Below are 20557 nucleotides of genomic sequence, written 5' to 3'. Positions count from 1 at the left end.
AGAAGAATAAAAAGAAATCATGCCACGGGTTCACGCTGTGGCTATGGATGTCCCTAGCACAAGCTCAGTTCTGAGGAAGATTGAAATGTACAATATCCTTTACAGTCAGCTCACTTATGGGAAGGTTTGTATGCTCATGTCTGAAAGTTTAGATGTAGATGTCTCTGTGATCCACAGAGGTCCTGGATCATTGACAAGTCTGGGACCCTGGGGGTTCAGGTGAGGGACAGAGACTGTCTCATCTTGGGAGACCTCCCCAATACCCTCATTGAAGGTCACTCCACAGTATACTCAGGGTCACTTAGGATTCCCGCCTGTCCACTGAGTGACCAAATCCTGGAGAGCCTGGAGGCACCCTGGCACTCTCTGGATGGAGGAATCCAGCCTCTGCGCATGAGAAGCCATTAGAAAGGGGATTGAAGCACACATGAGATGCACTCCTTTCTTTCCCATCTGGAGCAGTCTCGGCTCAGCCGTTTCCTCTAGAATGGTCTCTGTGGTTTGTTTGGCGTTCATTTGTTGATTTATCCCCTTTAAATCTTCTCCCAGGAAGCAGCTGAGAGGGACTTGGCTTGGCCCATGTTCCTTACCTCCTGGGATAATATTTTTATTCCTGGATGGAGTGCTCAGCACCTCTGCATTCTGACCACTCTCTTCCCAGCACAGGATGCCCTGATCAGCTCTTATGAGCTGTTGGGGAGAGGAGCTTCCGTTGTGAGGAAGGAAGGGGAACTGGGAGGAGTGGATGTGGGAGAGAACTGAAGCCTCAATGCCTCAGACTTTGAAAAATGGCTATTAAGAAGTCTGAGGTTACACTTCCACTCACATGGTCTCTTTGCCCAGACTTTTTCTCTCTCTTTTTCCCCACCCCTAGAAATCACAGCTCCAACTCTATGGATTAAACACTTGGTGATCAAGGACTCCAAACTGAACAACACCAACATAAGAAATTCAGGTAAATAACCTTCCTTGGATTATATACGTACCCAATTCATCCTTCTTTGCCCCATGGTTCTGTGACTTCTTATTGTGTGGATTTGGGAAAGTCATTTAATTTGCCTGGTTGTCAATTTCTATAGCTATAAAATAAAGAGATTGAATGTGTTAATCCCTTCCAACTTTAATTTTATTCAGTTATCATCTCAGGGATCATCTTTCTTAGGTCGTTGATCCTCTTAACAATTTTTTTGACTATATATTGTAATATTTTGATTAACTTTCCATATGCCATGCAGAAGAATTTGAAAGAAGAATGACTGGACATAAAGAAGTTGGACTTCAATCCTGGAGGGAGTCGATTCTGTGTGTTTTGAATGCTCTAAATAGCTGCTTACAGTCATGTCTTCTCTGGTCTGATCTTCTCTGGTCTGATCTTTTAGGGGGTCTTGTGAGTGGTCAAGTTTGAGCACTGGCCAAACCCCTTGTAGAAAGATGATAATTTTTGAAGGGTGATCATATTTGTAGGATTATTTTGTAGACTCTGTTTAATATCAGTAAAGTCCATTTACTATCAATAAAGACTAAATGTTCATCAACAGGAAAATGTGTTCACAAGCCAAATCTGTATCTCTATCAAGGAGGATCATCTTTTCAACCAAAGACTTCATTATGAGAAATACCACTCTGCATAATTTATGCCTGGTTGTTGAATTTAGCCATATCATCTTTTCCTTATAGGTGGCAAGACTATGCATAAAAGATATATGACTTTGAACCAGCAGGCAGAATTTTACATGACCATTAATTAATGAGTGTCCTGTCATTGGTCCCCTTTAAGTTGACCTGTTCACCAACTCTGTCCTAATGGTGGTAATGTGGCATTAGAATGCAAGGAATGATATAGACCAGGAGGTGAATTCAAATGCCATCAGTTGAGTTCCTCTGTGACTTGGGCTTGTCAGTGCCTTTTCATGTGTCTGTTCACTGATAAAAGTTGGAGATATGGGATGGTGGAGTGAAAGGAGACTGTGAACTCCCTTGAGTCAGTCTTTGACAGAAGAGTGCAGTGATTAAAGCACAGGCTTTTAAATTAGTGAAACCTGGGTTCACAGTCTAGCTCCAACATTTAGTGACCCCAGTCAAGTCATATAATTTCTTTGAGCCTCAATTCTCATTTGTAAAATGGGATCACAATCTCTCCCTCAAAGGACTATGGTTAAACGTTAACTAAGTTAGTGTCTATATGACACTCAATTGATGCCTGGCTAACTGATAAATTGTAAGTACATGTATTTACTATTATCATTATTATTGGTATGAAAAATGGGAATAGTAATGATGGTGCTTATTTTGAAAATTCTTCAATCAGAAAGAATTTATGATTGTCACCTTAAGCAAAGGCATCTATTAGGCTTCTTCTTAGGACCCCCTCCATTCCCCTTTCCCTGTTAGGCAAATATAAATCAAATAGAAGTGGCTTTGGTTCCTGTAGTGCCTGATGGTGGAAGTAACATTTGCAACTGGTCTTCTAGTCCCTGAGGCCCTGAAAGGTCTGCAAGGCCCCCATGAGTTAATTCTCATTCTGTGACCAAATGGAAGATATGAAGGTGAGCTCTCTGAGTTGTAATATACAGCACTTTTTTGCCTGAAACACTCACTTGGCATTTAACAGTTGCTTCTTTGAATTTCTTTTTCACTTACCCATGCATTTGATTGCTTTGGGGAATGATGAAGGAGAAAAGATCATCATTATTATCAGTAAAATTAGAATAGCACTGCCATAATAGCTACTTTGTGTCAGGTCCTGTGGAACTTTACATTTGTCATCTCACTTGAGCTTCACCATAACCCTTTGAGATAGCTATTGTTCTTGTCTTCATCTTGCAGATGAAGAGTCAGAGGCTGAGACAGAGGAAGTAACTTGTCCTGAGTCACAGCTAGGGAGTGGTTGGGCTGGAGAAAACTAGTTATCCTTGGAAATAGAATGTCTGTCTTCTTTGGTTGTATTCTCTGCATGTAGTAAAGTGGTGAGGTCGAAGTCAGTTGATAATGTTTGCTTCTGCTGAAGTTCTTCTGCTTTCATTCCTACTCTCCATTTGGATGAGAATAGGGTCATGTTGAGAAAAGGATTCTGGACAGGTCCATCCACCTTCCTTTTGCTGGGGTGGCCTGGCCACCTTTATTTTTCTCTGGCTGACCCCAGTTATATCTGTAAGGTTAGTGTATATGATAGGATAGTTGGGAGAGACCTAACAGTTCCCTGGGAGAAACTGAGATCAGGGATAACTGTTAGAGATGGATGACCTAGGAATCTCCTACTAAACTGGAACTTTTTCCATCGTGACCAACTGGTAATATTAACTGAATGCCTATCAATCTCTTTGATATAATTATATATTAAATATATGGTGCCACAAAGACCTGTAACGGGTTGTCAAATGGTCGCTTGCCTGTTTTTGAAAATAAAGTTGGGTTGGATCACAGCCACAGCCATATATTTGTGTAGTGTCTGTGAACATTTTCATCTAAATAGTAGAGTGGAATAGTTGTGACAGACCCTGTCTGGCCTGCAAAGCCTAAAATATTTATAATGTGAACCTTTATAGAAAAGCTTTCTGGCTTCTGGCATATATGATTGAAATAGAAGCATTTGGATGGGAGTGTGTGTATGAGGATGTCTGGGGATGTCTTACTTAAGTTTTCTGGCCCATCTCATAGACCAGGCAGGAGGATGCTTCCTAACATGCCCAGGTAAGCCTGCATCAGCACAGGAGCTCTGAGGCAGCTCACAAGGCTCTTCACCATCTCACACAAACCTTTTCCAAGCTTTAATGTCCAGGTCTGGTGCATGCTGCCACAAACGGGTTGCCAAAAAAGCATCTTGAGGTTTGGCTTTCTTAGGCATGGTTTATCTCCACTACACAACTGGTTCCACTGGGCAGCTGAAGTTTTACATGTAGCGGAGATAAACCATGTAATGGCAAAATCATGGACTTTGGTGTCAGACAAACCTATAACCTGGTTTCCAATGCTAGCTTCCCATTGAGAGGCTTAGTGAGCTTGGGAAAGTTAATTAACTTCCCTGAGTCTTGATTTCCTTATATGTAAAACAAAGTTTTAGTGCCTTGCAGGATTTTTTTGTGAGGACTCAAGAGCATCTGTGTAATGCCTGACACATAGTAGGTACACCATAAATGATTTTTTATACCCAACAAAACACTAGTGACTCTTGGTGGAATATCTTTATGTCTTCTGCTAGCCACTTGTCACGTGTTATCATATTTGGTTTAACGAGAAGTCAAATATACCTTAATGATAACTTATATCTGGATATTTGGCTCTAGTAGGGACTGGAGCCTCTTGGCCAAACACCTGAGAAAGTTTTTCATTGAGTTTGATGGACTATCCTGGGTTCAGGTGTGCTTCAGCCTGCAGTCCCCTGGGGAGGTTGCCGTGGGACTCCGTGAAGCCCATTGGGTTGAGAGCTCTTCTTCTCAGCTGTCTCTCAGAGGCAAAAAGGCTATCCCAGTTTCTTTTACACCCCACACATCCTTTTTTCACATTCAGACCCTGTGACGCCAGGTTTGTTTTCTGGCCTGGAGACTGTTGACATTGGAAAGGTTCCACTGGGCAGCTGAAGTTTTGCAATAACATGACACATATGCCTGCAGACTCTCCTAGTCTCCTTCTCTGCTCCTGGAAGTTTTGGCTCTTGTTTTTAAGGCTTTGTCATGTGTTCACTACGGTCAGTGTCACCTTTTGAGTACTTGGCAGGTTCAGCATTGACAGATTTGCTTCTTTACTCTTCTCTTCAGTTCTTGCCTCCATTGAACCTCTCCTCCATTGCATCTCCAGCGCACCAGGAATTCCTTTCGCATTCAGGAAGACAATGTACCTGGCCAGCTAATACCCTAGAACTCGAGAGCCGCATCTTCCCATAAATGAATGTTGGATGGAGCCTCTGTTCTGCTTTTATAAGGAAATATGAACGCTTGCTAAGTTTTTTTTTTTTTTTAAATCAGGGGTTGGTTACCAAGGCATTTCTTAATATACCTAGTGTTTAAAATATTTTTTTACCATCTACATGTTACAGATGATAAAGATATGAAATAAGTGACAAGAATTAGGTTTCATCTAATTCTTCATCTCATCTTCTCATGTTTCTAATTTGACTATGTGCAGGCACTTTCCTATGGCTCTGATTTACATCTTTGTTTCTATATGAAAAACTTCCACCCTTTCTCCTCTGGGCAAGTATAATCTCTCAGGAAATATGGTCATGCAGCTCTTCTCTGTGCAGCATAGTAATGTTCCCAAGGCCCACCACTCATTTCCTTCTGCCCTGGGGGCTTGACTCTGTGGCCTCAAGTGGAGTGGAGTGGTGTGACTTCCCTCTTTGTTTTGTCATCTCTTTCTTTCCTTTGTCCCTGTTTTTTTCCAGTTAACTTCTTCCATGATCTGATCAAGGACTTCAAGGAGGCCCTAGACCCTGGCCCTGTGAGTTAAATCCAAAAGGGCCATGCCTTTCCTCCCCTGCCTCTTAGACCCACAGCGCTTCCTTTTCTACATCATTGAAGGGAGCAGCTCATGGTGACTCTGCTCCCTGGAGACACAGCCATCAGCACAGACACAAGGTGGAAATGCATTTCTTTTAAGTTTTACCATGAAAGTGACACCCTGGCCTCCTCGTGCATGACTGTGACTGTGTTTGCTCAAGTCACCTGACCTGTCACAGGTAAGCTGTTCACAGTGTCAGAGTGCAGCTCTTCTAGGCCTGCTTCAGGCCCCTTGACCACGTCTTGGATTGCTCCTTCCTCACCCAGGAAGTTCCTGCTGGGATAGCTGCTATGACTAGGACTTGGGGTCACTGAGGCATCTGCACCTCCTGGCTGGATTCCTCCACCCCCCAAGCCAGCACTCTTGGCCCGCCTAGAAACCGCTGACTGATGTAATGACTTGAGGCCTGGAAAAATAAACAGCTCGCAGGGAAACCAGCGGTAGCCATTGTAAGCAAATACCCTATGGCCACCTGGAATCTCGCACATGACGTGATTGGAAGGAAGAATGAGTAATCCACTAACGTTAGCAACCGAGGATGGGTCTGGGCTTGTGTGCATTTAAAATATCTATATAAAAACACACACTGGATATTTATTTCCATAACTGGCCTTCTGGATGTCTGCCCATCTCTCTCATGCAGGTGCCTTGGTCAATCATGGCCAGTAGAATTGAGCTGGGGATGGGGGATGGGTGGTCATCCCTATGGCTTTCTCCATGGCAACAAAGGCCTTGTTCTTTCTTAAAATTTCCCTTTGCGGAGAGAAGCAATAAACACACTTGGAGGCCCCAGGGAGCCTAGCCGCACAGTCCATTTTTACCTTGTTTTAAAATTAGCTTTCCTGGTCGCCTTGCTCCTTCGCCCCACGTTGTCTGCTTGGAACACAAAGGTGTGGGAGGGTGAAGGGATGTGCTGCAGGACCCAGCACTGGGACAACGTGCTGCCCCAGCAAGGGTTCTGTTTCTGTTTCTGGAGGTGAGTGTGTCTGCTATTTAATGTTTGATAGCAAAACTATGTGCCCTGGTATTTTCTTTTGGCCTCTGCTGCTAAGACACTGAAATTAAAGATCTTGCCCAGGTATTGCCATTGGCTCATTCCAATTTTCTGGAAGTCAACTACAGTCTCTGCTTAGATCTGAGGGTCCTTGTTCTGTGTTTATTTGTAAAGTGGCTTTGGAAGTAGATGGGGTCTACATCTCATAAACACACTCACACATGCAACACTCATGTTTTGCAGAGTAGAGAGTGAAATTGTGATACTTTATTTTGATAAATTTAAATAGCTCTTTCATCTTCCACCTTTGTCTGTGCCTTCTCCTCCCTTTCTGTCTAAATTTTTATTTGCTAGAACTTGCTCTTGAAAGTACAGAGACTGTCAGGTTAAGGCCAATGAAGTTACTGAGAAAAACTAGAAAAAAGGCAGCTTGCTATCTCTCAGTACTTGTCATTGCAAAAATACTGTGAGGTATTTCATATTCTTTTTGGTGGAAGGGTCATGTCTGCTCACTCAATGCTATGAGTCAATAGAGATGGGAACTTTTCTAACATTTGAGTGGATACGAGTCAGTGATGCCTTGGGGGAAAAGTTAAAAAGAAAAATGCCTGCATGCTATATTGGTACAATCCACCCTGGATGAAATATCCTCTGTAGAATTTCGATCTTGTTCTTCCCTGCCCCGTAGGAACTCAGTCTCTGTGTGGGAAGGAAGCGGTCACCACTTCAGACCATGGTGAGACATGCATGACCATTTTGGGTTACACAGAGAGAAACTATTTAGACAGGCTGGTTGGTTTGTAATTTTCCCTTACACCTCCTCACCCATGACACTTCATCCCAGCAGCACGCCCTACTTACAGTGCCAACTGTAAACATCCCTGTGACGAGGTGCCCTCGGCCAATGTCGGGGATATGGGGTGGATGGTGTTACTTTTGTGCTGAAGATGGGATATCCAAGACACAGCAGGTTAGGTGTGGCTCACAGGCCACATAGCAGGGTTGTGGAAAGAGGTATGAGGTACAAGGGAGAACCTGAGAGCACCGAGCAGCCTTCCCTTTAACCCAGCCCTTTCCTGGTGCTCGGAGTTCTACTGGGACTTGGGAAGCTAAGTTTGGATCTGGCCCCTGAGTCATGGGGAAGTGCACATGATTTTGTCTAATTGTAAGACTGTGGGCCATTAGAGTGAGAAGGGCCTGAGAGTCAACTAGCATTGCCATTTAATTTTAAATGAAAAAACAGGAGCCCAGACTTGCTAAGGGCCTTGTTCAAGGTCATAGATCCATCAAGAACTATCATGTGCTGAGGCCTCTGTTTGACTCTGAGGGGTCAAAGGATGAAATACAAGGAACATTTAAGGCAGGAGCTGACCATTGGGCAGTGGTGCACCAAAGGAATGGGGGGTGATGGTGAGGTCCCCCCAGTGGGGAGGAGTATTTTATCACTGACATTGTTTTGAATTGCTGGCATAGTGATTATAAAAAGCAGATAAACTGTTAGCTATATGTGCATTTTTTTTTTTTAGTTTACCTGCGGACCTAATACCCCTTTATTGCCTGCCCCTGGAGCATACTGCTCCACTACCTTGCCCTTGGTCAGCTACTGGAGTCCTGTTGAGGAGACTGGTCACTCATAGGGATAAGGCAGGAAGACCATGTTTACCCCACACTACTACCTTAGACCAGCTAATAGGAATAGTAGATACCATTAAGCAACTTACTATGCCACCAGGTTTAATATTTTTCACATATGATTGCATTTAATCTTCACAATGACCCTATGAGACATGTGCAAGAGTTACCTTACTTTTACATGTAAGGAACCTGGAATTTTGAGAACTTTAACTGGCCAAGGTCACAGGGCGAACAAGGGGTAGAGCCTGAATCATTGACCACAAAGCCCATGCTCTTGACTGCCTATTTTGCCTCTATTCCAACTGTTTCTGACTTTAGAACCTTCTAACATGTCAGACCCTTGGATAGGAGTGTGCAGGAGGAGTGATAGGCACTTACTGCTGCTTTCAGCCTTGCCAAGGAAGCCCAAGTATTCCCTCACGCCCTATCTGTAGTTCCCTCTGACTGCCCTGAGGTCTCTCTGGCATGTGGGAGCAGTCCTCCAGTTGAGCTTTTAGACCATCCTCACATCTCCATTTGGGCTGGAGCTGCAGACAGTTCTCTTGGCCAGTGAGTTAATCAGAAGGGTGCTCCCTCCAGGGGGTTCTCTCAGGTCCCTTTGTAGGTTACAACTGAGGGATGATGTTATGTTTTTTGCTTTCTTTTCCTGCCTATTCTGTGGGGGAAAGGACTTTTTAGCTTAAAGGAGATGGAAAAACTCATGTAAACAGAAGTGTGACTTTAATTTGTGCAAATTCTGTTTCTATTCTCTCCATATCCACCCACTACCTGATACAAACCTGAGCACAATTTCAGAGGCTGACTGTTCTGTTTGCCAGCGACATTGGCTTTTTCCTTGCCCTGGTAGGGCCTTTCCTTTTCTGGGTCAGTTGTCTGCCCTGTGTTTGGAAAGGAGCCCTGAGCAATGGTTCTGTGGTCTCCCTTTCTTCAGGGGCTCCCAGAGCCCCTGCATAACTCTGAGTCACATAAATGTTGAGAAATTGGGAATTGGCAATGGCCAAGTGGCACCGAGTGGTGTGTGTGATGGAAAGCCATGGTAGCAGGGCAGAGTCGGCCCAGCAAATGGTGCTTGGAAAAATGATCCTCTGGGGGCCACTTAGCCCGTCCTGTGAAAAAGTGCAAAGTACACAAGTAAGAAAAATAACCTGTTCACATAGTTGGCTTGAAACCATAGGTGCTAAAACCCCATGTGGCTAAATAAACAGCAAGGGCCTGCTTAGTGATGTTCCATAAATCACTGAGTCCAGCAACCCTTCCCCGGGGCACCGCATCTCGTCCCTGTGCTAGCCCTTCTGAAACAGCAAAGTCAGTTCCTTACAACCTGGTCCTATCTTTCTCTCTTTTACTCCTGCAGTGCCTTCCTCTGCCAAATTCTCAGCCACCCGACGGTTCTGGAACGCTCCCGACACCACACTCTCACATGCTCACATGCTGACCTAGAGAATCCTGAGACTGGAGCCATGCGGTTTCTTATGCCTCTGGAATTTCATATTGTAATTTAGAAAGGTTGTTTTCAACCCACAGTTTGATATTTTGGGTTATCTTTCAGCATTTCATTCATTTTTGATAAGAGACTAGGTGGGTGTGAAGTATTTGAAGGGGTTTCAGGGTCACTGTAGGTGACACACTGCTAATTTTTTCTTTAATATTCTTGGCTCAGTGGGACAACTCCTTTTGCAATGAAACCTAAGTAAGTGCCTCTCATTTTTCAGTCTGGGTAACATTTTAATTGATTTTTCCCCTAAGAAAATCCAGTGCTTGATGGTCTGGGTTGTGTGTAGCATTTCCCAGGATGTGTCAAAGGGTAGATACTCTTTTTGCAGCCTCTGTGGGCTCATCCCCATGGTTTATTCAACAGTGGGCAGCCCTGTCTCTGAAGTGTCAGACTAGAATTCTGTGGGAGGGGTGACATGATGGGGACTCAAGCAATAGAAGGGTTCTTGGACTAAGTACCCTTTATGAATCTTGTACACCAGAGGTTCCATGGCTCTCCTATAGCTACCAGAGGTGGGTGTGGTGAAAGCTCAGGAAGGATGTGCAGAGTCCTAGTTTCCAGGAACTTGCATCCAGTGAAACAGGGCACTGAGGACAAGGGGCCCATGAGGGCAGATCCTGCACAAGGGCCACACTGCTTCTAGCCTTGTTCTGGGTGGGGCCTCAGGGAAAGCTTCGGGGACGGAGGATGGCCTTGAATGAGGGTAGGCTAAGATCTCATGGTTTATTCTTTCTGCTTGCTATGTCTTAGAGCATTTTTCTGGCCTCTCCAGCACCTGACATGATGCTAGCACCCAGTACATATACAACCAGTAACATCCTGGGTGATAACCTGGGTCTACAAGGTCCCAGTCCTTTTTTGTGTCCTCTTCCTGGGCCCTAATCTTATTTGCTACTCAGGATCCTGCTTTAGGTCCTCCTCTCTCAAGACAATGTCAGTTTACTTTTTCTGTAGTCTAAGGAACTCCCTGTCCGGATGGCCAGAGTAGGTACCTTGGTTACCAGTCGAGCCTCCACTGGGAGAGCCTCTGGTTCTTTCTCTGGGAGGACCGCATCATTCAACAAGGCATCTTCCCAGTCCACGTTTTTATGGCTTGTGACTCTTCTTCAGTTCTTCTGCATATGGCTCTCTGTAAGATTAACCTTTTTTCTTGCACTCATTTTTCAGATGGACTTTACGATGCTTCATGTCATAGGTCAATTTGGCTAGGCCATCCTGCCTGGTTGTTTGGTCAAACACTTACCTAGATATTGGTGTGAAGGTATTTTGTGGATGTGGTCAACATTTACAGTCAATTGACTTCAAATGAAACAGATTCCCATTCATAATGTGGGTGGGTCCCATCCAATCAGTGGAAGGGCTTAAGAGCAAAGACTAAGGTTTCCCCAAAAAGAAGGAATTCTGCCTCCAGACTGTAACATCGAAATCCTGCTTGAGTTTCCAGTCTGCTAACCTGACTTATTGATTTTGGACTCAAGACTGCCCCATCACTCTTACCTGAATTTCTAGCCTACTGGCCTGCCCAACATATTTTAGACTTGCCAGCCTCTATAATTACATAGCCAATTCCTTAAAATATTACTCTCTCTCTCTTTATGTATATGTGTGTGTATCTATAATCTATAGATATCAAGCGCTTGTGCCTGTGCGGGCCCTTCCAAAACAAATAGATACATAGATACACACACACACACACACACACACACACACACCTGTCTCTATTTTCCGTTGGTTCTCTTTCTCTGCAGAACCCTGAGTGACACAGACTTTCTCTGTCTACCATCTTCTCTCTCCACCCGTCTCCCCCTTTACCCCCGTCTTCCTCCATCACCATGAGGTTCCCATGTTCTTTCTCCAAAATGTTTATAGCATAGCTGGCCAACCAATAACTGCTGACTACATGTGCAGAAGGTGCTTTGGTGTTGGGTTACCCAGGATCTCAGCTTTTCTGTCTGCTCCTTTCTTTAGCAGTTCCTCCTCTGGAAGGCAGTGTCTAGAAAAAAAGGCCAGCCCAAAGAGCCGAAACTCAAATCTTGTAATGTTTATGCTTTTTGGCCATTTTTGGTTTAAACCAAAAAAGAAGAGAAAGGAAAAAGATGATGAAGAAGAAAAGGTTTCCGGGATAAAAGACTAAACTCTGGGCTAACATCAAGATTGGGTATTTAGGTTATCCATGCTTTCCTTTGTTCCCAATCACCACGAGTAATTGAGAGGCACAGAGGCCTGGGCTGGTCCTAGCTGATAGGGCCAATAGAGCTGTGCTCTAGGCTTATCCCATCTTGGTGGGATGTGAAAGAACCCGTGCCCTGGGCCTGGAGACAGGGTTCATGTTTATCTGGTCCAACCTCTTTTTTCCTCTCCTGTCTCCTGCCCTGCCCACTCCTGCTGGACTTTGGTCTTTCTTCGCCATGTGCAATTAGTGGTGGACAGGGTTGTGTGCTTTCTGGTGACAAGGAGTGGACATGGTTTCACTTCTATTTGAGTATTTACCATGTGCCAGACTTGGTACTGGGCAGTTTGCTTGGATGTTTTTCTCTTGTGTTTCTTCTCTTAGGCAGTCAGAGGTTTGTCACTGACGTTTTAGCCACTCATTGCCAAGTGCGGAATGACCTGACTCTCACTTCCCTGCACCCTCTGAGGGACAGGATTATAGGCAGGCGTGTGAGTGTGTATGTGTGGTTATGTGTTTCCATGCCCCACTGGACAGCCCTGATTGTTCCCTTTCCCCTGCTGTTTATGGCTTCCAGATGTTTACAGATGGTCCTGGCCCATTCTCATAGATACCTGGCCAGACCTTCTAATCTTGTCATCTCTCCCTGAATGTTCCTGAGCAGAGATTATTTTAGAACAGTGTGTGTCTACTTCTGGGGAGCTCCCTCTCTGAACCCAGGATCACAAAGAGACCCATGAAATTGGTCCCCTGTCTTGCATTCTGAAAGGGGACTTCTTGGTACCTAAGAAAACTGATAGATGTGAATTTTAACATGCATTTGGGATCCAGGTAACGAGAAGGACAGAGGATGGCAGTGGCCCCATGGGTGGGCTGGCTTTTTGGGTCTGCCACTTCCTAGTTCTGTGATCTTGATCTAGTGACTCTGCCAGTCTGTGTTTCTGCATCTTCCTTTATTCAGTGAGGATAAGAAGAACATATTTTAGAGGCTTGTTTGAGTTTGAAGTGAGTTAATACAAGCAAACTGCCCAGTACCGAGTCTGGCACATGGCAAATACTCAAATAAATGTTAGCTATTGTTATTCATTTTAGAGTTCTGCAAAGGTGGGTGAGTTACAAATTTGGGTCCTCAGATATGGAATAAGTTTATGACCTGTGGTAGTTACTGATTAGCGTCTGCATGACCCATAACCTCTAGAGAAGCCCTTCAAGAATAATTGATTGGTTGATTGAAGGGCTTACAGGGCTACAAAAACATGTATAAGGTAAGTTGATGAATAGTTGAGGAGGTCTAGATGTTTCAGTTATCTGTTGTTGTGTGACAGACTGCTCCAAAATGTACTGGCTTACCATAAAAATAATTTATTCTTTCTAATGTGTCTGTGGGTTGGCCGGGTACTTGTTTTATCTGCATTTACTCCTGGATTCATCCAGGCGGGGGAGGATCAGCTGGGCTGGAATGTACAAGGTGACCTCCCTCTCACATCTACTCGCTGAGTTGCTTCCCTTTCCTCTCTGTGGCCTCTTGTTCTCCAGTAGGCGAGACCAGCTTCCTCCTGGTGATCTCAGGGCAGCTTCCACAAAAGTGAAAGCCAGAGCTGCAAGTCTTCTTGAGGCCTCGGCCTGACACACAGCATCAGCGTTGCCTCCAACATTCTATTGGCCAAAGCAAACCAGAGTCCATGTGAGGGGTCCACACAGGGGCATGATCACAGGGAGGCACAGTTCAGTGAGGACTGTTTTGTAATGAGATGAACTATACTGAGTAAAAGAAAAATATAGGTTAGAATAAAAATCAGATTATTCTGTGTCAAGATGATCTCGCAGAGAGGTGAAGCACCCAGCCAGTGTTGAAATGTCAGCTCTACCACTTCCTAGTTCTTTGATCTTGATCCAATTTCTCAGCCAGTCTGTGTTTCTGCATCCTTTTCTGTTCAATGAGGATAACAACACTGCCTTTAAAGGTTTGTAATGAATTTGAAGTGAGTTAATACAAATAATGCACCTAATACCAAGTCTGGCCCATGGTAAATACTCAAACAGATGTTAGCTATTTTTATTCATTTTATAGTTCTGCAATGGTGGGTGAGTTAAGTTTGGTATTAAGTTTTCTGCTTCTGAGGCAAAGAGAGAAAAATATCCAGGTACAAGATCTGTAGTTTGCGTAGGTTGAGAAGATATCATTGTTCAGAAGAGGCTGTGCTGTGTCCAGAACATTTGGTTTTGAATGCAGCAGATTTGGGATAGTCTACAAAGACACTGACATAGAAAAGCTCACTGTAAAAATAAATTTATTTGTTTCCTAGAGCAAATGGTTAGAGGCAACACTGTCTAGAGGTTAGCAAGTCAAGCCTGACTGTCAGGATCCCCGGCCCTTCTCTCTCCTGGCTGAGTGAACTTGGGAAAATCCATTAATCTCTCCAACGTTCAGTTTCCTTGTCTACAAAATGGGCATAATAATAGTGCCTACCTCATATGGGCAAAGGATTAATCAGGTAAAGCCTTTAGTCTATTGCCTGGCACATATCACTCAATGAATGTTTGTTTTTATTGTTATTAGTTGTAAAGATGATTTTAAGGGAGATTTTCTCTTTGCTGTGAGACAAACTCTCTGTGTACTCTTCACAGAGGGTTAGTGCTATTATGATAAATCACTCCTGTCTCTTTCTTAGAGGCACCTGGACTTGCAGATACTGTAATGAAGTAATAAATCAATAATAAAAATAATAAAATAAAGCCTGCATTCAGGCTTTTAAAAAAATTCTTTGCTATACCCCATTTTTCCAAATTAGTGAGCTTTATCATTTCTATTATTTTATTTTATTTTATTTTATTGAGACAGGGTTTTACTCTGTGGCCCAGGCTGTAGTGCAGTGGCATGATCATGGCTCACTGCAGCCTCAACCTCCTGGACTCAGGTGACCCTCCCACCTCAGCCTCCTGGGTAGCTGGGACTACAGGCATGTGCCACCACACTGGCTACTTTTTGTGTTTTTGTTTTTGTTTTTGTTTTTGTTTGTAGAGCCAGAGTCTTGCTATGTTACCCAGGCTGGTCTCAAACTCCTGGGGTAAGCAGTCTGCCTGCCTCAGCCTTCCCAAATGCTGGGATTATAGGCATGAGCCACTGAGCCTGGCATTTTAATGATTTTATTCTCCATGGAACTTCATAGACACTGACTATAAACAGCTCAGAACAGCCTTCAAGGACTTCCAGAAATCCATCAACAGGGCCTTAATCACGGGTCTGTGCCTATTCTTAGATGGCTCCTGTCCACATTTCCTAGGGTCTTGGGACCCCCAGTGGTGTGAAGTCAGGTTCATTATTCGCTCTGCCCCTGGGGAAGATCCCCCCTTCTCTCTTTGCCTCTTGCTTTCAGTCTGATTTATAGCTTTAGAAGGTTGGCCTGGAGAGTCTTAATTTAAAGCCTCTGTCAGAGGTTGTTACATGAACGTGGTGCCAGTAAAAAGCTGTTTTCCTTTGCTTTTGCTCCTCTGTTGCCTCTTTCATGGCATGAAATACGACGTAGGAAAATAAGGCTACCAAATTGGGGTTGGGGGAGCTATTGAAAAATTCTTGCATAATCCTCTTGAAGTTGCCATGGCACCTTCCCAGCCAGGGGCTGAAGTCAAAATGCTGGATCTTTAAGCCAGGTTTCCCAAGGCCCCTCTCCCTGCTCAGTTTCTGTCTCTTTCCTGCCTCTAGATGCTGTTCTGGTGGTAGTCACAGTTGGAGGCAGAATCCCAAGTCTGATGTCTGTCAGCTGTTTTAAACTCCTCTTCCTCTAGCCAAGGAGATTCTGTTTAGCTTTTCTATATTTGCGTTATGAAAACAGTAGTTTTTTTTTTTCACTTCCCAAATTCAAAATTACATTTTCTATTTTAATAGTGAATATGCTATATGTGCCTGCCTCCTGGCCCTTAGATATTTTTATGCCCCTAAGGAAATATTTTTACCCTGCAACGAGAATCACCAGGCTATTGTTTTCGAGCATTTTCCCAGCAGTGAGACATTGCATTGTTTTTCTATCATCTGACTTATCTGTAGAACTGCATTGAGCTACGTTGTGTCTCTGTGTGCTCCCATGGCTTGTTTAAACATGCGCGCTCTACCTATATGTGTGTCATTAACAGAGCCATTATTTCAAGGAACTTGGCTTCTTTAAAGTGGAGTTGAGTGTCTGTTATTTTGATTGCTTGTGCTGTTGTTCAGTGCACAGCATGGTTCTCCAGGTTGCTGATACCAAGTTCCTTGCTCTTAAGAAGGGTATTTTTGTAACAATCTGTAAACATTCAGTGGGATGCCCAAGACTACATTCCTGTCAACTTCTTCAAGAGAAGAGTTGTAGAATAGTGGTATGAAAAAAATACAGTGGGTAAATAAACAAGTAAATGAAAAATAAAGTAATAGTACAAGTTTATGATGTGATTCTTTTGTTATCAAAAAAGGAGATGTGTGCACCTGTATTTCCATGAGTGTATGTACGTAAAATCTAGGGAAGGTACAGTGTTTAACTTTGGCAGGATTATAGGTTTTTCCAAAGTTTCTTTTTTAAAACTTCTTTATAATAAGAAATCCAACACTATTTATTTTTAATAATTAAAACAAAAACAAAACCAGAAAAAAACAAAAAGGGAAGCCAGGCAGGCTAAGTGGTTGATTGGAAATAATTTTCAGGTAAGCGGCTGTGCAGATGTGAGACGCCCTGGAGCTGGCCATGCTGGACACAGCGTACCATGCACTGTCTCAGCCGGGGACTGGCTCGGGGGAAACCAGGTTTGACTGTTCAGACATGCTCATGTGTTCCTGAGGCTGCTGAGTGCAGACACCATCCGGCTGGGCCTGTTTTCTCTCCCATTGGATGGAAGCAGCATTGTGTAATTCACTGAAATTCACTCTACCTGCTTTGCTCAGCAGTGTTGGAGGGTGGCGAGGAGCCAAGGCTGGACCTTGTTTCTGCTCCTCCTGGGTGCCGAGCATCACTCCACATGAGGCTGATGGCGACGGCTCCATCCTGCTGTGTCTGGGCTTGGAAGGGTCTACGTGCACAGGCATTCCTGTATCAGCTTGCAGGGTAGCCAGGCTCCTGCACCCACCTTTCCTGCAGCCCATAGACAGCATCCACAGGAGCCACTCTGAAAACAGTAAGATATTCCACCTTCCGGACAAGCTGCCACTCTGAGAAGGGGCATCCCTGGAGTCCCTGGCTGGCTTATTGCTGCAGTTGAACCTATTTGGTAGGAATGCTAATGAATGCTGGCAGCAGAGATGGCCACAGGGAGGTTCTGAACCTCTAGCCCCCTCAGCGTGCGCTGACATGGGAGACAGCTCTCCGTGGTAATTCATCAATGGGGCAGCTCATCAGTTCCTTGGGTCCAGGCCTGGTCCTTGCTACTTACTTTGGGTGCTGGACACAGAAGCCAGGAATGTTAAATCACAGGAGTGATAGTCACCACAGGCTGTGTCTTCTCTTGCAGAGAAAGTCTACTCGTGTGACCAGGAGAGGCAGAGTGCCCTGGAAGAGGCCCGGCAAAATCCCCGTGAGGGTATTGTCATCCCTGAGTGTGCCCCTGGGGGACTCTACAAGCCAGTGCAGTGCCATCAGTCCACTGGCTACTGCTGGTGTGTGCTGGTGGACACAGGGCGCCCGCTGCCTGGGACCTCCACACGGTAAGCCCCCCAGGCTGAGTCCTGGGAAAAGGGACCTGCTGGCTGTTAGGCATGCTGGCATCTCCCAGCATTCCTGCCCTGGTTTGGTGGGAGTGCCTGGGAGAGCAATGTTTTCAACGAGTAGAAGACTTTCAGGTAGAAAGACCCTGGGACCTGGATTCTGGTCACAGGCCTGTCTCTTTCTAACTTAAGACCTTGGAACAGTACTTAACCTCTCTGAACGTCAGTTTCCTGATGAGATTATTGCCCTTTCTAAGCCACTCAGTTCCATGGATCAAAAAAGATACTGCGTGCAGCTCAAGTATCATTGTTATTATGCTTGAGTGGTTGAAATGACATGCCTGAACATGTCGCAATGGGAACACTGATGCTAAGATTGCCTTGTAGCTGCCGGACAGCGCAAGGGATATCGTGCTGCCCACCTTTGGTGCTTTAGGCTTGGTGACAACATAGATCATTGCTGGGCAGTAGTGACTGAAGTAGGCTCAGTTGCCTGCCCCTCCCAACCCCCCCATATCTCTCTTTTCTCAGCTACGTGATGCCCAGTTGTGAGAGCGACGCCAGGGCCAAGAGTACAGAGGTGGATGACCCCTTCAAGGACAGGGAGCTACCAGGTGGGAGACGATGCTGGCCCTGCCGGCACCGTCACCTCCTTCTGTTCCTCCACCCTCTCATCATGCAGAAGAAGCTGCTTCCTCTTTGTCTGTTTCCCCATATGTAAGATGGAGCCAGGAGCCGTGGGATCTGCATCCCGGTCGGGGATTTATCCCTAATTAGCTCTGTGCTCTTGTGCACATTGCTTCTCTTCCCTGTGCCTCTTCGTCTTTATAATGCAGTCATTGGGTTAAAATCCTGTCTCTGCAATTCCACAATGCGTTGTCCATCTGAGGTCCATGAGGACAATGTGTTGAGCACTGTGAGTTATTTTTTCCAGGGCTGTGAGGATAAGATAGCTTACAGGGAGGGGCTGTCCTGAGCGATGCGGACAGTGTCTGTTGCCTGCTCTGAAGAGGCAGATGACCTCTGTGACACAGGACCATCATGGAGTGTGACACAAGACACATAGGAAGGGCCCTGGGACCTCCAGACGGCTGCTTTGTGGGTTTCCCCTTATTTATAGTGATCTCTGCCTACAGGTTACAGTAAAATTACTAAATGTTGGTGGCTTGGAATCTTGTTTTCTTTACACAGCACAAAGTCAGATTAGTTCCTTACACAGCACGAAGTCAGATTAGTGCTGGTGGGAAATGGGCCACCTTTCCATGACATATCAGGACTCCAAGTGAGAACTGAAAGCAGAAAGTTCCAAAAGTCAGGGAGTTTCCACACGAGGTTTGTAGAAATCACCCCATCACAAGAATGGAGTCATGGTGGCCAGGGTATCCCTTTTAGCCAACCCCTCAACAAATGTGGATTGAGATTCTACTATGTGCCAGGTACTGGGTATAATCTAGTGGTCAAAGTTGACATGAGACTTACAGAGTGAAGGAGACAGATAGGATACGAATAAATGAATATGGGCATTTATAGATAGTCATGGTGGGTACTCTGGAGGAAAAGCAGAATGTGCTGTGAGAATGTCAGGGAGAACTTACTTTAGATTCCACAGCTTCTCTGAGAAGCAAGTGTTGAACCTGAGACCTGGAGGATTTGGGGACAGAAGAGAATGAGCTAGTTGCTCATTTCTGTGTGGAGTTGCTGTGGAGAGGAGCATTGGGAGTAGTGTAGAAGGCCCATCTGGTGCTGGTGATCGTGACTTTATAGAACACCCATTTATCCAATTGTGTGGTGGTGTTTTCCCCAGCTATGTGGTGTAGACATGGAAAAGGCGTATCTATAGAAGGTTCATCTGTGCTTTACTGTGTTTTGCTGGAATAGTACAAGGAGGAAAAAAGGAACAAAGGACTTGAGAGTACTGGCAAGAGAGATGCTGTAGTTATAATCTAAGATGGATGAGGAGGGAAGTGAAAAAAGGAGGACACTCTTGGGTGGATCTGGTGGTAGGTATACTTAAGTCAACTTTGACCACTGGGGGTTCTCTCCCTGTCTTGTGCTCCCACAGCCCCTAGTTCTTACCCATAACAAAGTATTTTTCTTGCTTTAGGATGACTGCTTGGCTATTAGCTTGGGTTCCCCTGTAGATGTGAACTTTACAAGGATAAGGACCTTCTGTATTGTTCACTGCTGTATCTCTAGCATTTAACATGGTGCCTGAGTTGATGTCTAGCAAAAATGTGTGGAATGGAAGAAAATTGAAAGCATTATTTGGTCTGATGGTCCTTTGTGGGGTATGGGTAAAGGAACTATGGAAGTTTATGAGACTCCTCTGATCAGTAAACAAATCCCTAAAGTGGATTTGGCTGGACAAGAAGGACTTTGAGAAGTTCAGGAAAGGATGGTAGTTGAGAAAGCTATTGACTTGATTATAACCTGGCATCTACCTTCAAATCTCATTTTATCTTTTAGGCTGTCCAGAAGGGAAGAAAATGGAGTTTATCACCAGCCTACTGGATGCTCTCACCACTGACATGGTTCAGGCCATTAACTCAGCAGCGCCCACTGGAGGTGGGAGGTGAGAATGTGAGCAGGAATCAGGCCCAGGAGAAAAATGTGGGGCCCCTGACTTTTCAGATGCGGAGGGAGGGTGGGAGAGCGGGCAGGGTTTGCGGAGGGCAAGGGCTAGAAGGTGATCTGTTTCCTGAAACCATGTCCCCATAGCTTTGACCTGCCTTCTGCCAAAAATCTTCCTGCCCCTCTACCTTCCCTATTCTTTGGGAGCTGCTTGTCCCTAGCTTTTAGTTACCTGCTTTATAGGAAAGTCCAGGGCTGTCTGGGACTTCCAGCTGTTTAATCTCAGAAGGGGATGGATTGGAGTGAGAGTTCTGAATGGCAAGAAGGGTGATGGGCATATCATGGGGACAGGGAGGACAGAGAGGGAGGACAGAGAGGAAGTACAAAGCACTTTGTGATTTTCTTGTCTCCTAAAGGGCAGGAACCAAATGCCTTTTTGGCATCCTGAGAATTCCAAGGAGCTCTTGGCAATGGAATTGGACACTCATGTAGCCAAATCCAGCTTAGGTCAGGAATTGAGGTGGTAGC

The 20557-nt window shown here is 44.9% G+C and overlaps 2 protein-coding genes across 8 annotated transcripts in view; one reads left to right on the top strand and one right to left on the bottom strand.

Annotated features, from left to right (window-relative positions):
- Nucleotides 1-20557, bottom strand: part of ERH (ERH mRNA splicing and mitosis factor) — an 892055-nt gene that overhangs the window by 608872 nt on the left and 262626 nt on the right. The gene's annotated exons all lie outside the window — the stretch shown is intronic.
- The window catches only part of SMOC1 (SPARC related modular calcium binding 1), a 149939-nt gene that overhangs the window by 112277 nt on the left and 17105 nt on the right, over nt 1-20557 (top strand). For all 7 annotated transcript variants that reach the window (XM_050797387.1, XM_050797386.1, XM_050797384.1 and 4 more), the window contains exons 7-10: nt 875-955; nt 17266-17458; nt 17990-18072; nt 19925-20030. In XM_050797387.1, the coding sequence (XP_050653344.1) occupies nt 875-955; nt 17266-17458; nt 17990-18072; nt 19925-20030 (463 nt within the window). The remainder of the gene's footprint in view (nt 1-874; nt 956-17265; nt 17459-17989; nt 18073-19924; nt 20031-20557) is intronic.

The sequence above is a fragment of the Macaca thibetana genome, chromosome 7 (assembly GCF_024542745.1).
Source record: "Macaca thibetana thibetana isolate TM-01 chromosome 7, ASM2454274v1, whole genome shotgun sequence".
Classification (NCBI taxonomy): domain Eukaryota; kingdom Metazoa; phylum Chordata; class Mammalia; order Primates; family Cercopithecidae; genus Macaca; species Macaca thibetana.
The sequence above is the reverse complement of the archived record's forward strand: the minus strand, read 5'-3'. Positions and strand labels throughout refer to the sequence as shown.